The following is a 17,514-nucleotide window of genomic DNA, read 5'->3' as shown; positions in this document are numbered from 1 at the left end:
TTGGAAAAAAAAAGGTTTTGATTTAAATTTTTAATTTTTGTTTTAAATTGGAGCTTGACCCAAAGTTGACTTTTAAAACAAATGAGCTTTCGATTTTGACTTTGGGCCCGTTAGATAGATTTCGAGCCCACGATTTCATAGACACGTAGCACGCGTCGATCCGAGTTACGGTTTGAAAGATATGGACATGTGAAGCGAGGGGCAATTTTGTAAAATTGACAAATTGGGTTTCAAAAATTTAAAATCAGATTTTTTTTAGGAGTTTCTCTCTCTCTAGAACTTTCTTTCCCCTCCCTTTTATTTCTCTCTCCCCGGCACACTCTCTCTCTCTCGACTCCAGCACCACTATCTATTACCTAGCTAGCTGCCATGCACAAATATATTTAAACTGAAATTGGCATCCACATGACTTGGTCTTTATAATCCTGGATTTTAATATTGTTGCAGGTTTATATTGTGTATATGGGTGACAAGCCAAAGCTCAAGAATCCCACATCGGCTCTTCATGTAAACATGCTACGAAACGTAGTTGGCAGCAGCAGGTTATCATATACATACTTCTCTGCCAAGCTCTGCTCTTTTTGTTACAATATAAGTTTCCTGGATCAATTGGTCACATATATTGTCCGATATTGGCCATTGATTATACTAATTCACAATCTGTAATGTAATTTGATCTATACATTAATCCAAATACTTATTAATTGTAATAATCCAACTTTAATTTTTGATGTTTATTGTATCCAGCAAAATTGTACAAGACTCTCTGCTAGTGCACAGCTACAAGAGAAGTTTTAATGGATTTGCTGCAAAGCTGACAGAAGAAGAAGCACAGAAAATTGCCGGTGCTGAACCTAACCTTTTTAATTTCTTTGGTGTCAACCTAACCTTTTCTTTTTCATTGAAATAATTGAATTAATTTCCACTTGATTGCATATATAATTAATTCAACAGTACTGACTATAATTAATTGAGTCTATATTTGGATGTGTATATATAGGCATGGATGGTGTAGTGTCTGTTTTCCCAAGTGTAAATCATAAACTCCACACAACAAAGTCATGGGAGTTCCTTGGGTTTCCGAAAACAGCGAAGAGAAGCACCATCGAAAGCAATGTCATCGACACTGGAATTTGGCCGGAATCCGACAGCTTCAGTGATGATGGATTTGGTCCACCGCCCAAAAAGTGGAAAGGCATATGCCAAGCCGCAGCCAATTTTACTTGTAACAAGTATGCCAAACTAGTTTATCAATTTCGAAGATTTTCTCTTGCCATGAAGTTATCAGACTCGCAATCTGAACCATTGATGAAATTGATTTGTTAATTTTATATGGTTTATATTTACAGTTTGACAAAATAATTAATGTTACTATGACTTTGTCATTAATAAACATATTGCTGGTGATATGTTTGCACAGTAAAATCATAGGAGCAAGGTATTACCACAGCCATGGAGACATCCCAGGTGATTTCAAGTCTCCAAGAGACACAGAAGGCCATGGAACACACTGTGCATCAACAGCGGCCGGGAACTTAGTAAGCAACGCAGACTTTTACGGTTTTGGGTCAGGGACAGCAAGAGGAGGGGTGCCATCAGCACGAATTGCGGTGTACAAAGTATGTTGGCCAGATGGCTGCAATGGCGCTGATTTTCTTGCAGGATTTGATGATGCCATTGCTGATGGTGTAGACATAATTTCTATTTCTGCTGGACCCAAAATTCTATATGACTATTTCAGGAATCCAGTTGCCATTGGAACTTTTCATGCATTTAGGAAAGGGGTGTTGTCTTCGACCTCTGCTGGTAACAAAGGTCCACTCCCGAAAACTGTTTCAAACTCTGCCCCATATATGGGCTCTTTCCGTGGCTGCTCGCACCATAAATCGGAATTTCATTGCCAAGGTTCAATTGGGTAACCATAAAATTTATGAGGTAAATTCAAGTCTTCCTGCCCTGACTTTAATTTTATAAAATCAAAACCAGAGAACTAGCAAACATTTGAGTTGACAAGGATTAATTTGTCTTTGCCTTGCTTCATAATTTGTAGGGAGCTGGACTAAACACATTTGACCTCAAGAATAAATTGTATCCTCTAGTATTTTCTGGAGATCAGTACTTGGATCCAAAATTTGTGAGGGATAAAATTGTTCTTGGCGACAGCATGCACTGACATAGAAGGAGCCCTTAGGAGGTGCAATAGGAATCATTGTGCAAAGCACAAAAGGTGGACAAAAGCCTGACACTTTTCCCATTCCTTTATCTCTCGTTGGATTTGATGACGGTAGCAACATTTACTATTACATCAACTCAACAAGGTATGTGAAAGTTAAAGCATTCATTGTTAAAAGAAATTAGAGCATCCAATCAAACTAATTTGCTACAAGTGAAAATAACGTAAGATTTTACATTACCAATATACACTACTAGAAAATAGCTTATTTACCACATTAATTCTACCACGGTCAAGAAAAGTCCATGGTTAAAAATATATATCTACCACGGTCAATATAAGCCCGTTATAAATAAAGTTATACTACCACGGTCAATAACGGGCCCGTGGTTAAAAGAAGTTAATTTATCACGGACATTTAATGCCCATGGTCTATAATACAATCCACCACGGGAAATGAACGTGGTTAAAAATATTAATTACCACAGCGCATTTTTCTATTCCACCACGGTATATGTATGTGGTTAATAATTTTAATAACCACAGCGCCTTTTTTTGATGTACAACGAGATATGTACGTGGTGGAAAGATTTTTTTTTTTGTCCTAAATTTTTCCAGTCCCGCGCCCTTTAATGAAATTTTTTGAGATTGGCGCGCGCCCTATACTGAACCCAGCAAAAGAGAGTTCACTTTTGCCCTGATCTGAAGAAGAAAAATTTGTTGTGACTACTCTCTCGATCTTGGGTGGGTTTCTTGGATTTTCGTTTTTTCTTGGATTTATGTAAAATTTGTTAGTTTAATTTTTTTTTTATCCTTCTAGCAGTGACTACTCTCTCGATCTCTCCGAAGCACGCCAGCACCAGTAGCTCCATCTTTGGCCGTTTCGGTTCGGTGAGCGATCTCTCTCCTTCTCTCTCTTTCGATTTGTGGACAAATTTAGATTTGAGAAAAGAAATTGATATTGATATATTGTTTGCTACCAATATATTACTTGATGTTAATATATTGGATGCGTGGTTTTGTTTTGGGCTGTTAATTTGTGTCATTCCTTGATTTGAACTGAAAATGTGTTGCAACGATGACACTTTTTGTTTTGTCTATGTACCATCTTCGATGGCCAATAGCTGTAACTATTCATATACGCTTAATTTTTAGTTTAGCTCATCATCTGACCAGTTAATTGCATTTCAGGGGCTATAATATTGGGATTCGGTTAATTGATGAGTTTCTAGCAAAATATTGGGATTCGGTTGACTTCAAAGAGACAGCTGAAGTAATTGCAAAGGTTTGTCATTGACGTCTGGTTGATTTCAAAAACAAATATCCTGTCTGTGACTCTTAATTGTTCTAAAACCTGTTAAACTGTTCCTTTTGTATATGATATTGGTCTCTGTTACAAATTTCACTCCATTTATCACCTGTTGCTTGGTAGTTGGAACTTCCCATAACATTTTCAAAATTCAACTGATTGATATCATCATCTTTCACTAAACATTACTGGAAATGTAATGTACTCTTTTTTTTTTCCCCCTACTTGTGGGTGTACAGGAGGTTTGTCAGTGAAAACAACGAATAAGATACATAGTTAATGGTTATTAGAGTTGGTATATATGCATTGATAGAATAGTCACGTCCCTTTGTTTAAATTTTAGCTATTTTTTGTTTCCATGTCAAAATGCAGGGTGCTGCATTCTTGTCCACCAATAATGCATGAAAGCATATTACTAGGCCTAACAATATCCAATTTATAATCATTAAGAAATCAAAGCAAGCAATATATTAGTAGGCATAAAAAAGAACTTATTCGAGGCATTGTAGTTTATATATTATACAGTTCTTACTTCACCCTATAAACCCAAATCAAACATATGCCCACAAAAATGGACGCAGAAAACAGCCTATATACAACTCTTCCCTCTGCTCTCTCTGACTCAAACAATGGCAAATGCCCTGCCTTCCCCATCTTATATATGTCTACCAATCTCATTTGCAATTGAATGTCTAATTGTATCAACTCTTCCCTCTGTTTTTTTGATGTAAAGGGTTCATGAGTGCCATGTTTTTTTGCTGAAGTAGTATCAACATATGTGTAATTATCTCTGAATCCTTTTTAATATAGTATGGACACCTTTTATATAATTTCACACCTTCAAGATGCCTTTAATTGAAGGTGTATTGTATAGTTTTTCTAGTAAATTAATTTGCCGTACTGTCATTTAATAACACAATAAAGGTGGGCAAACTTTAGTTTATAATATTTTCTCTCTGAAAATGAATTTTTTCCATATTAGGAAGAGGTTTATCCTTGAAAATCTTGTGGAATTAGACTGATTTTGCTAGTTTATAATTGCATAAGTTCTTTAATTATTAGATATAAAAAAATAAGTGCACACTCATGGTTCTTTCATAGTCATTTGTGTAATAATATAGGTTTGACTGCACTCAGTGAAATGTTACTATCTGGGAATGGGATGGAATTTCTTTTTGCTTAGCTTTATTCTTTGGTTCCATTGTTCTGGCTCCTAATTGATTAGGGTTGTGCTTTTGTTTGGTAATGAGTTGTTTGTTTTTCGGTTGAGAAAATGGGGATCAATTTCTTGGTTGGTTTGTTCCTTGGTTGAGGTCAATGTGCCGTGGTTATTATGGATTCATTCAGCTAGGCTTGACTTTCATCATTTAGTAAAGATTGCTGACATGTTGTGGCACTGTAAAATGTTGATAAGATTTTTATTTTTTTATTTTTTTTATTTCATCATTATGGATTCCTTTTGCTGACATGTTCTTGCTTTCTTTTTGGTATTTCATCGGAATTTTTGATTTTCTCCACGACCCTTAATTCACTCTTTTCTCTTTGTTCTTTAATTTGTTTTTGACTTGAATTGTGGACGATTTTAGGATTATTCCTTGTTTTGGGTTATTAATAGCAAACATTCATTATTTATTTGGCTAGGTGCAATGGACAAAGATTGGCTAACATTTGACAGGTTATATTACTTAACTTAGTAAGGAGTTGTTTAGATGTTATATGTTGAAGGTAATCATAAATTAAGATAAAAATGTTAATTCTTAATCCTGCCACTAATATTAATACCTCATGAAGTCTAACTTTATTGAAATTGTAGATTCATGATACAGGAGCTAAGGGTAACAATGTAGGTCATAATGATGTGGTGCATGCTTCTACAAATAAGGCTCAGGTAAAAACATATATGTCTATTTAAAACATGTGTCATTGCCCTGGATTACTGAACTCTTGTTTTATTACCTCTTTTTCATTTATTGGATATTTGTTAGTCATCTCAACGAGGTAGTACAAATATTCAAAGAGCTAAGAATGATGGAGGGCAAGTTTCTAAACCTACTCAGCAGGTAATGTAGTCTGATTCACTACTTGTTCACTGGATGATTTGTTTGTGGATGATTTATCATATTTTAATTGAGTGCACACTAATTATTTTATTTTATTTTTTATTAGTTACAACATGATATAGCAGGTTTAAAAGGCAGTAATAGTGGTTCGAAACAAGCTTCTAAAGATAGTGTCCAGGTACATTTTTTAATTAGTTGCATGTTTTACTAGCTATATATGATTGAAAACTCCTAGTTTCTGATATGCATTACACAAAATATGTTCCATTGTCTATGCTGCCCATGCTGAGAATTTAAGATGTATTTCTGATTAGGAGGCCTTAAAGGTTTATATCTGGGGAGGGTCAAGCAATGATTTGGCTCCTTTTTTGTTCATTTCAATACTGCTCACAAAGTTTCAGCTTCATCACATGAGCATTTGCTTTGAGGGCGAGTGTTTAGCTTATTTTTTTTCGTATACCATATCAAGTTACTGTTGATCCTAAACAATAATAATATCAAAAGTTTTTTTCGTATGTATGTTTTTATGTCTCATTATGGAGCAACTCAAGAGGTGAGATGTTGTGTGATGTAATTCTATAATTTCTATTACAACTACTGGAGTCTCTGTGAGAGAATATTTGACTTGAGGACTTTCATCAATAAATATATTGATATTTTGGCATCATAGTTGCAGTAATATTTTTTTCATTTGATTGGCTTAGATTCTGTAGAGGTTAGAAGACTCGGGAGGATGATGGATACCAACCATACAGTCTATGATTTATGAAGAGCACATGATCTGTACTTTAAGTCTGTACTTTTAATTTTTTTTCTTTCAAATTTTGTAGTCACAACGATGTGAAACAAGTCTGCAAATAGGTAGGAATGATGGAAGAAAAACTTGCAGAGCTACTTCCCAGGTAATTCCACAACAGGGTAATATAATGGTACTTAAGTATATATGGTTTTATACTTCTGAGGCTGAATTAATGGTACTTAAATTATCATTTTTTTGTTTTTTGTAATGTGTCAATTTGTTTGATGCTGAATATCCTTCTGAGGCTGATCTAATTGTTGTTTGCATTTCACAAGTGATTGCATTGCATTGCATCCATAATAAGAAACCCAAAACGAAGGGGACTCATTTCTTGCATTTTTTGTTTTTCCTTTTTCCCCTTCAAGCCAAAACATGTTGAAAACAGTGAGGAGGAAGTGTTTTATTAGACCAAGGCAATGCATTGGGCAGAAGAATCTTGATTGCCATAATGGTTAAGATACTGATTTTGCTGAATCATTTGGGCAAAAAAGTGAATGGCAACCCCACTAGAAATAACAGAACCTCTGCATTAGTAAACCAATTTGTTCATATATTGAGATTTTTTTTTTCTTGTTGGTATGTAGCTGCAACCTCATGCTTCAAGAGGGTCTAAATGCAAGCTACTACATTGGTTAGGAACTGGAAAAGTTGTTGCAGAAGGAGACATAGAATCTACAAATCCTGAAGCTATGGTTCATCATATGGTGCTTGGTCCTGATTGTTGGAAAGTTTGGGTAAGGAAAGTGAAAGTGGAGGGTGTCTCTTTATACCGTGCTACGAGTGAATTTCATATTCTTGAAGATGCTATAGCGAGTACGATTGCGTGGCCATCAAAATACATTAGTGTTGAAGAACCTTAGTTATTAGTTAGACTATATTTTGATGTTAGTCAACCACTTGGCTTTTATATTATCCTAAGACTTATTTGGTTTATGTCAAGACATATATATGAAACTAGTTTAATTAATTGGTAGCTTTAATTGTAATGACTTATAATATTGATTATGATATTATCATTTCTTATGTTATAATATGTATTCAATATTTATATATTTATTTTTCCTTTATATAGTCTATTTTGACAAATAAAATTGCTAAAATATTATTTAATATATTTTATTTTTTTTTATGCTTATTTAACTTTCTTCACGGGCATTGACCGTAGTTGATAAGGTAATTTACAACGGGCATTGATAATCTACAACGTGTAGTGTCCGTGGTCGTATGTGATAATCTACCACGTGTATTGTCCGTGATCGTATATGATAATCTACCACGTGTAGTGTCCGTGGTGATATATAAGAATCTACCACGTGCATTGTCCGTGGTCAATATTATATTCAACCACGGACATTGCCCGTGGTAGATGACCGCGCTAATCTACCACATCCCAATACATAACGGGCGGCCCGTCCGTGGTTAATTTAAATTTACCACGGACAATGTCCGTGGTAGATGAACTGTTTTTTAGTAGTGATAGGTTCTCTCAACATATTGCATATTATAATAGAACCATACGGTAATCCTGATTCTTGTAAAAATTTATACATTCAGGAACCCAACTGCAACTATTTTGAGAAGTGAAGAGATTAGTGATACACTAGCCCCATATGTGCCTACCTTCTCATCAAGGGGTCCAAATCCATCAGCTCCTAACATTCTCAAGGTTACTAACTCTCTGTTTTAGGCTACCATAGTCGTGTTCTATATAATGAAGCTTTCTACTTAATTTGTCACCTTGTTACTTCCTTGCAATTACAGCCACACTTAGCTGCTCCGGGAACTTATATTCTAGCAGCATGGACCCCAATTGCTTCAGTTTCAGACCTTCCACAAGATGGGAGATCCGCAAAATACAATATAATCTCCGGCACATCAATGGCTTGCCCACATGTTAGCGGTATTGCTGCATACATCAAATCATTTCACCCCAAATGGTCACCTGCTGCTATCCAGTCCGCTCTTATCACTACCAGTACGGCTGCATATATGAAGATTTATAAAAGATTTTAATATACATTACAAACGACTCTTGTCAAACAATATGATATGTTAATGTTACAGACTATGAATCCAAAACATGGTTGGTCGAGGGGTAAAATCTTGACAAAATGTCTAATCCATACATCAGATTCACGGTCTATAACATAACGTACATGTCCAAATTCTGACAAGAGAGCATTACCCTATGTCCCTATATATACTCATTATATTCATTGATCTCCTAAGTATTATCTGACAAATACAACAGCTAAGCTATGACCTAACCATATGTATCTTACATTTCTAACCTTTTTTTGCAGCTAAACCTATGAGTGCCAATTTAAACCCCGAAGGCGAATTTGCATATGGAGCTGGACATATAGACCCTGCTAGGGCTCTATATCCTGGTTTGGTAAATTAGGATCACTGATAGTTTAGTCTGGCAATTATATAATAACATGTCACATATTTGACAAGAGAACATTTCCCTCTATTTATTAATCACTGTATCTGACTATTCAACAGCTATAACCTAACCATATGTATCTTCCATTTGTAACCTTCTTTTGCAGCAAAACCTATGAGTGCCAATCTTAACCCTGAAGCCGAATTTGCATATGGAGCTGGTCATATAGACCCTCTTAGGGCTCCATTTCCTGGGTTGATCTATGATGCTACTGAATTGGACTACATCAAATTTCTGTGTGCACAGGGCTACAGTACCAAATTGTTGCAGACTATAACAGGGGATAAGAGTAGCTGCCCAGAATTTAATCATGGAACAGTCAATGACCTAAACTATCCTTCTTTTGCGTTTTCCACCTCAAACCCAAAATCCAATATTTGTGGTGTTTTCAATAGGACTGTCATAAATGTGGGATCACCAAATTCCACATATAAAGCTAAAGTGAGTGCCCAAGCAGGACTTAAAATCAAAGTCAATCCGAGAATTCTGTCATTCACATCTCTTGGGCAGAAGAAATCTTCTCACAATAAAAGGGGCAGTAATCAAATCCATAGTCTCTGCTTCTCTGGTGTGGGATGATGGCACTTCCAAGTGAGGAGCCCCATTGTTGCTTATATTGTATTCTAAAAGGTACATGTATGATGTATCAATAAGCAAAGGCATTAATGAAGATCAAATGTCAGATGAGAATTTATTCAATGTATTGTTTATAAATTAGCCCTTATTCTGATGTAGAATTTGAAATGTACCCATTAAGGATCTATAGTAGTTTGTAATCAAAGTCGATATTTGTGACTGAAAAAGATTTCTTCTCCCCAAAAGTTGTGAATGATAGAACGCTTGGGTTGATGTTGATTTCAAGTCAAAAATTTTATGCCAGACTAAATTATATTTTGAATTTTATGGCTCTGTATTTTTGTGTGCACTGTAGTCAAAAACTTTTGTGTCGCTCATCACCTGTGCGACACCTCGGCCTTGCAATATAACTCCAGTTGCACCTGCCAAATAGGCCCCTTCTCCCCCAGCAGCGCCATCACAAAGGACAATTTTCCCCTTCACCAGTTCTGGCTCTAACGTGCCTCTCAGACACAACCTGTACTAGTATAGCAGCAAATATTATACTTCATTATCAAATATCAAATTGAAATATGTCCAATAAATATTTCTACTGCCATTTGCATATAAATACAGACAGACATACACAACTTAAAATTGAAACATGTCCTGTTTTCTTTGTAGAAGAAACTTGTGATTACCTGGATGTAAACCCGTCAAAACCTCCTGTCTTATTTGGTGCATCTCCAGAATATATTAAAGGAAAGAATTTATTCTTGAGGTCAAATGTGTTTGGTACAATTCCCTACCGTGTACACAATGAATTAAAAACAATTAATCCTCAAGATCAACTCGAATAATATTAATTAGCTACTTAATTCTCTGTTTTGATTTTATATAATTGAGGGCATGCAGGAATTCCTTAGTTACCTCATAAATTTAATGGTTGCCCAATTGAACCTTGGTAATGAACTTCCGATCTATAGTGCTATAGCAGCCACGGAAAGAATCCATGGTGCAAAGTTTGTAATAGTTTTTAGATTGGGACCTTCGTTACCAGCAGAGGTCGAACTCAATATCCCTTTCCTGAAAGCGTGAAAAGCTTCAATCGCAATAGTAGTCTGTGTAATCCAATAGTAGTGATCTGTGTAGTCAAAGTCTTAGTTTATTTTGGTGTTGAAAAGGGATCTATGTATACAGTTAAGATGATTGATTGATGGGTAGTTTTCAATATTGTTATACAATATTACAAGAGGAACATTTACAAACAACTATAGATGATTGATTAGGCAGATGAAAATCATTAATTAATTGATATACTTCAATTTATTTTCTCCACCATAATCATCTGGCATTAATTTCTTACATTTCATTCTTGTGTGCCTATACTTGGGCACCTTACAAGGCTATATTGCCATTGCTTATTGATGCATCATACATGTACCTTTTAAAATACAACATAGACAACAATGGGGCTCCTCACTTGGAAAGTACCATCATCCCACACCAGAGAAGCAGAGACTCTTGCGGATTTAACAATTGACCCTTTTATTGTTACTGAAAAAGATTTATTCTGCCCAAGAGATGTGAATGATAGAACGCTTGGGTTGACTATGATTTCAAGTCCTGCTGGGGCACTGATCACTATAGCTCTATATGTGGACTTTGGGGACCCAACATTTGTGACACTCCTATGGAAAACGCCACTAATGGATTGTGGATGCGAGGTGGAAAGGGCAAAAGAAGGATAGTTTAGGTCATTGACTGTTCCACGATTGGATGCTGAGCAGCTACTCATGTCCCCTGTTATAAATTGCAATAATTTGGTACTGTAGCCCTGTGCACACAAAAATTTTATGTAGTCGGCTTCATCAGCTTCATATACTAAACCAGGATATGGAGCCCTAGCAGGGTCTATATGGCCAGCTCCATATGCAAATTCGGCTTCCGGGTTAAGATTGGCATTCATGGGTTTAGCTGCAAAAACAGGTTAGAAAAGGAAGATACATGCATATGGTTAGGTCATAGCTATTGCATTTGCCAGATAATTAATTAGGTGCATGATTATGATTATAATGATTATAGGGTAATTTTCTCGTCTAACAAGTTAAATTATGTTGCAGACTGTAAATCTAGATATGCCATACATTTTTTCAAGATTCTACTCCTCATCAATGGTTTTGATGCATAGTTTGTAGCATTAACATATCACATTGTTTGATAAGAGAATATATATTCTCTCTTAACATGTATATGAAGCCATACGTACTGGTAGTGATGAGAGCCGACTGGATAGCAGCAGGTGACCATTTTGGGTGAAATGATTTGATGTATGCAGCGACGCCGGTAGCATGTGGGCAAGCCATTGAAGTGCCGGAGATTATATTGTATTTTACTGATCTGCCATCTCCCGGAGAATCTGAAATTGGTGCATTTGGAGGCCATGCTGCTAGAATATAAACTCCTGGAGCAGCTAAGTCTGGCTGCAAATGCAAGGAGATAACAAGGTGACAAATTAAGGAGAAAGCTTAATGAATTATATAGAACATAACTACAGTACCCTACATAAGAGAATAGTAACCTTGAGAATGTTAGGAGTGGCTGGATTTGGACCCCTTGATGAGAAGGTGGGCACATATGGGGCCATTGTATCACAAATCTCATCACTTTTAAAAATAGTTGCAGTTGGGTTCCTGTATATTTAAATACTTTGAAAAATCAGGATTACCATATGTCATACTATAATGTACAACATATTTGTTATTTTAATTTACAACATATTTGTTATTTTAATTTATAGCCAATTGGTTTTGAATTGAATGTTCTTGCATTTTTTTTTAACATTAATATGCTCTAACTTTCACATACCTTGTTGAGTCGATGTAGTAGTAAATGGTTCTACCATCATGAAATCCAACGTAACATGCAGGCAATGGAGGGTTATTAAATGCTGCCGCATCTCCGCTTTGCTCAATGACTCCAACTGCACCTGCTGAAAAGGCTTTGTTTGGAGAAATTTCATCTTCATCTCCGAAAACAATTTTGCCCTTCACAAATTTTGGATCCCCAAAGTCCTCTCTTGTATTATTTGGTGCGTCTCCAGCATATACTAGAGGATAGAATCTATTCTTGAGGTCAAATGTGTTTGTTACAGTTCCCTACCAATTATGAAGCAAAGACAAATCCTCATCAACTCAAATATTTTCTAGTTCTTTGGTGTTGAAATTAAAGTCAGGCCGGGCAGGAGAATTCAATTTACCTCATAAATTTTATGGTTACCCAATTGAACCTTGCTAACGAACTTCCGATCTATCGTGCTAGCAGCCACGGAAAGAATCCATGGTGCAAAGTTCGTAATAGTTCTTTGGTCTGGACCTGCGTTACCAGCAGAGGTGGAACACAATATCCCTTTCCTAAAAGCGTGAAAAGCTCCAATGGCAATGGCATTCATGAAATAGTCTACCGGAATCTTGCCTCCAAGAGAGAGAGATATTATGTCAACACCATCAGCAATCGCGTCATCAAATGCTGCTAGAGCATCAGCTTCGGAGCAAACATCTGACCAACATACTTTGTACACCGCAATTCGAGCTGATGGTACCCCACCTCTTGCTGTCCCGGACCCCAAACCGTATAGATCCGCGTTGGTCACTAAGTTCCCCGCCGCTGTTGATGCAGTGTGTGTCCCATGCCCATCTGTGTCTCTTGCAGACTTGATATCACCTAGTAAGTATCCAGTACTGCGGTAATACCTTGCTCCTATGATTTTACTGTTCAAATATAACAGCGATAAATGAGAAAGGGTAATATACTCTTGTCAGACTGATAAACTAGTTTAATGCATGTATATGAATTGGATATGATTGGTATAGTAGAGTAGTATAAACTACTTGTTACAGCATATTAATGTTTGGCATACTTGTTACAAGTAAAGTTGGCTGCGGCTTGGCATGTGCCTTTCCATTTTTTGGGTGGTGGACTGAATCCAGTGTCACGGAAGCTGTCAGATTCCGGCCAAATTCCACTGTCAAACATCCCAACGATGATATTGCTTTCGATGGTGCTTCTCTTCGCTGTTTTCGGAAGCCCAATGAAGTCCCATGACCTTGTTGTGTGGAGCTTATTATTTTGACTTGGGAAAACTGACACAACACCATCCATTCCTATTTATACACATACAGTTGTAGACTCAATTAATTATGGTCAGTACTGTTGAATTAATTATATATGCAATTAAGTTCAAATTAAGTCAATTCTTTCAATAGAAAAAGAAAAGGTTGGGTTCGGCACCAGAAATTTTCTGTGCTTCTTCCTCTGTTAGCTTTGCAGCAAATCCATTGAAACTTCTCTTGTAGCTGTGCAGTAGCAGAGACTCTTGTACAACATTGCTGGATACATAAACATAAAAAATTAAAGTTTGATTCTCATAATAATTAAGCTCTTAGATTAATGAATATACAGAATTACATTACATTATGCTAATTAGAATAAGTACTAATGGCTATGGACTTGTTACAAGAACCTCAATGTGACCAACTCCAAAAATTAAGCTCCTTGTAACAAAAAGAGGCACAAAAGTTTTGATATATATGATAACCTGCTGTTACCAACTACATCTCGCAGCATATTTACATGAAGCGCTGATGTGGGATTCTCGAGCTTTGGCTTGTCCCCCATATACACAATATAAACCTGTAACATTAATAAACGTACGTCAAGTGTAGAATAAGCCAATTTTAATATGAATATATTTTGGGCAGAGAGTTAATTGAAGTGCATTATATATATAGGAGATTAATTTCATTTGCCTTTCGGACATCCTGAGCAGCCGAGTGAGTAACATCAACAAGCAGAGTACTGAGAAGGAGAAACCATGTAAGAGCCATTATGGGGGTCATCGCTATCTGTAAAGCCTTGAAAGCGTACGTCTAAAAATGTGGTCTCATCCAAGAACTTCATAAGGTATTTGTACTTAAAATTGAGCTTGCATTTCCACATGTTGCAGTTTATTACTCCACCCTCTTGTTTTTGTCTTTTTGCTCTAGCTGTGGACAATAAATTGAAGGTTTAATTATGTTTTTACCAACCATAATTTTAGTCGATTTCCACGTACTTTACCACCCAAATATTTATTTGTCTCATTTTATCACCTACAACTATTCTCCGTGTTTCATTTTATCTTTTTCCGTCCATTCTGTCAGTTAATCCGTCAATATTAGTAACAAAAATGTCTCTGCCACATCAGCATTTTTTACGGTTTAGGTGACGGAATGGACGAAAAAAGGTAAAGTAAGACATAGAAATAGTTGTATGTGGTAAAGTAAAACAACTAAATATCTAAGTGGTAAAGTATGAATCAACTGAAACTATGGGTGGTAAAAACATAATTAAGCCTAAATTGAAAGGTAGCATATATTCCCTGTTCAACCACTTTACATATCACAGAGAAAGGCAGACAATTTCTCCATAATACATGAGTGGTGGAGGAGGACTATCCTATATTGCCCATGGCATCTGCTGGCTGCTGCCATATGTTTTTTCATGCTATACGTGTCCAATATGTACTTGATTAAATTTGGGATCAATGAAGCTATGAGACATTATGTGTTGAGAGTAATATCTCATATCATGAAAGTAAAATCTTATCTTATAATTTATAAGATATTAGCTAGGTTGAATGGTATAAAATCTTTTCTTATCCTCGTCGATAAGGTGGCCCTTGCTTGTGTGGTATAAAATCTACGCATGCACAACAGTACGTAATTGCATGGCCTAGCTACCATGCAAAATATGTGAAGGACATGCAATAATCGATCGAGTGGGTGAGTGGTGGGAAATGGGAAATTTATTCGCTACGTACATGCACCTTCAAAGTTGGCACCTGTTTTTACCGGGCAAAAAACAAAAAAAAAAGTTGGCACTGGTTTGGTGGCACTACTACAAAACTGGCTTTTTTTGGCAGACAATGCTAACGGATTAGCTCTGTTCGCTAGAAATGGTCAAGAATTTCTGGCAGAGCTTTCAGTCCACCAAGATAGCTTTGTTGTGGCGGATTCAACTGCCAGAATTAGCGTTCCTATCGGTTAGAACCACCAGGAATAACTAAGCGGGAAAATTCCTCTCATTAAAGTCCAGCTGGCAGTCCAACTCAATCCTGTCAGATTGGGCTATATATATATATATTTTTTATTTCTGGCAGTCTAAAACCGCCAAAATTGCTCTTAACCTAATCTTACTTCGCGTGCGTCGTTTCCCCTCACACTTCTTTTTCCTCAATTCTTCTTCTTCTTCCCTGTGCGCCGCGCGATCTAGTTCTTCCTCTTTTTTTTTTTTTTTCTTCTTTTCTTCTTCTTCTAGATCTCTTCCTACTCCTTTTCTACGCCTTTTCTTTCATATTGTTCCTCTTTTTTTTTTTTGTTTGGTTTAATTTATCTGATTTTGTTTGGTTTTTTAAGAAGTTGGATTTGCAAGGGTTCTGGAAGAGAATCGAGGACATGCATGCATAGAAGGCTTGACACAATTGTGGACTGGTGTGGCTGTGTTTGTGTGGCTGGGTTGAGAAGCCAGAGAGATAAAGGGAGAGAAGAAAATGGTGTGGCTGTGTTGGTGTGGCAGTAGCAATTAATTTCTACTGCTTGGTAGTAGCAATCATTGTTACTGTATGATAGTAACTATTTAAATTGCAAAAATACTCTTTTAATTGCTATTGTTTGGCAATAGCAATCATTGTTACTGTGAGACAGTAACTATTAAAATTGCAAAAATACTCTATTAATTGCTACTGTTTGCCAGTAGCAATCATTGTTACTGTGAGACATTAACTATTAAAATTGCAAAAATACTCTATTAATTGCTACTGTTTGGCAATAGCAATCATTGTTACTGTGACAATTTGCTTAGTTTTTTAAAAAAATCTATGAAAAAAAAACATAACGTGGACTTATTTGTACAAAAGTGTTGACTTTGTTTGTACAAAGTGGACCTATTTATCATTCCAACTTTTTAAGTGGGTTTTTTTTTACAAAGAGCTCTAAAATGGACTTTTTAGTAATTATCTTTAAAATTTATTCATATGTTTTTTTTTTTATTCTTTGGGCTATGACTAGACTATGGAACTCATTAGTTATTTTAAAAATAAAGTTCACAATTTGCGGGGCTTTTTGTAGCTCCAATTGTTAAGATCATTCATTCTTATACCTAAATTCCAAGTTACCGTTTGATAAAACTTTTTTATTTAAAAAATATTATTTCCATGAGATTATGGATAAGTGAATAATGAATAATTGAAAGATTAATAGCTTGTCATAGGGATATGAATATAACATCAAACTACTCCGAAGCAAATATATATACTACAAGAAATGTGAGCAAAGCCCACCTTCATTGGTGGCATATAATGGAGTGACAATTGGACAATAGGGACTAAAGTGCCTCGATTTTAACAAAAATTAGTGGCAATTGAGCAATAAAGACTAAAGTTTCCAATTGCTACCCCATTTTGTGCCATCAATGAGGGGTGTGCTTTACTCACATTTCTTGTAGTGATAGCAACTAAGTGTTTGATTTAGATGCAATAAAAAAAATTAAATTTTGGGTTCAATAATTGTAGTTTAGGTGGGGAATTTCTGTTTGGAAACAAAGAAAAAGTATAGATGATACAAACAATTGAAGCAGACATTGTTAGCCCAGCTATCCCCAGGTGACGAGACCAAAGGCATTCAAGGAGAGCTAGCCATTTATTTGTAAGCTTGACTTATAAGATCAGTTAGGTATGAGTGTTTATGAAAGGGTGGGGTAGCTTTATTTATTGAGAAATTTGCACATTTACCATCCAGACTATAGGGGTGTGTGCATTTACCACCCAAACCAAATTTTTTTACTAATTGTCATACAGACTTTGTTCAGTGTAGCAACGTACCACCTATCGTTAATTCCATCTATTTTTCTGTTAAACACTGTCGTAGCGTGCTGGATGTGCGCCACGTGTCACATCTTCTCTTTTATTTTCAAATTTTTTCTATTTTTCTATTTTTATAAACTTTGAAAATTAATAAAAGATAGTTTCGGACTAAAAAAAATATACTAAAAATTCTTACAAACTCGTATCGACTAATACTAATTTACTATAGGGTAAAATTACCAATTTACCATCTGAGTGTTTCCAGAAAA

The 17,514-nt window shown here is 35.9% G+C and overlaps 1 protein-coding gene, 2 long non-coding RNA genes and 1 pseudogene across 3 annotated transcripts; 3 read left to right on the top strand and 1 right to left on the bottom strand.

Moving 5' to 3' along the window:
* The first annotated feature begins 447 nt into the window (after positions 1-447).
* LOC147292895 (cucumisin-like) lies at positions 448-9,417 on the top strand (annotated as a pseudogene).
* On the top strand, positions 2,784-5,238 carry LOC147292897 (uncharacterized). The gene is made up of 4 exons (XR_015120349.1): positions 2,784-2,917; positions 2,997-3,064; positions 3,365-3,458; positions 5,124-5,238. It is a non-coding gene; the product is annotated as an uncharacterized LOC147292897 (long non-coding RNA).
* LOC147292896 (uncharacterized) lies at positions 5,439-7,309 on the top strand. Its single transcript, XR_015120348.1, has 4 exons — positions 5,439-5,542; positions 5,649-5,720; positions 6,373-6,444; positions 6,926-7,309. It is a non-coding gene; the product is annotated as an uncharacterized LOC147292896 (long non-coding RNA).
* Positions 9,418-10,645: 1,228 nt separating the features above from the next.
* Positions 10,646-14,238, bottom strand: LOC147292894 (cucumisin-like). Its single transcript, XM_086230739.1, has 9 exons — positions 14,154-14,238; positions 13,943-14,037; positions 13,636-13,733; positions 13,265-13,508; positions 12,605-13,115; positions 12,214-12,503; positions 11,927-12,038; positions 11,615-11,828; positions 10,646-11,322 (listed from the first exon to the last, which is right to left on the bottom strand). Exons 1-9 carry the CDS (start codon positions 14,229-14,231, stop codon positions 10,793-10,795), a joined length of 2,172 nt encoding a protein of 723 aa, XP_086086865.1. The 5' UTR covers positions 14,232-14,238; the 3' UTR covers positions 10,646-10,792.
* Between the last annotated feature and the right edge of the window lie 3,276 nt (positions 14,239-17,514).

The sequence above is a fragment of the Dryas octopetala genome, chromosome 2 (genome assembly GCF_963921425.1).
Source record: "Dryas octopetala chromosome 2, drDryOcto1.1, whole genome shotgun sequence".
NCBI classification, from domain to species: Eukaryota; Viridiplantae; Streptophyta; class Magnoliopsida; order Rosales; family Rosaceae; genus Dryas; species Dryas octopetala.
The sequence above is the reverse complement of the archived record's forward strand: the minus strand, read 5'-3'. Positions and strand labels throughout refer to the sequence as shown.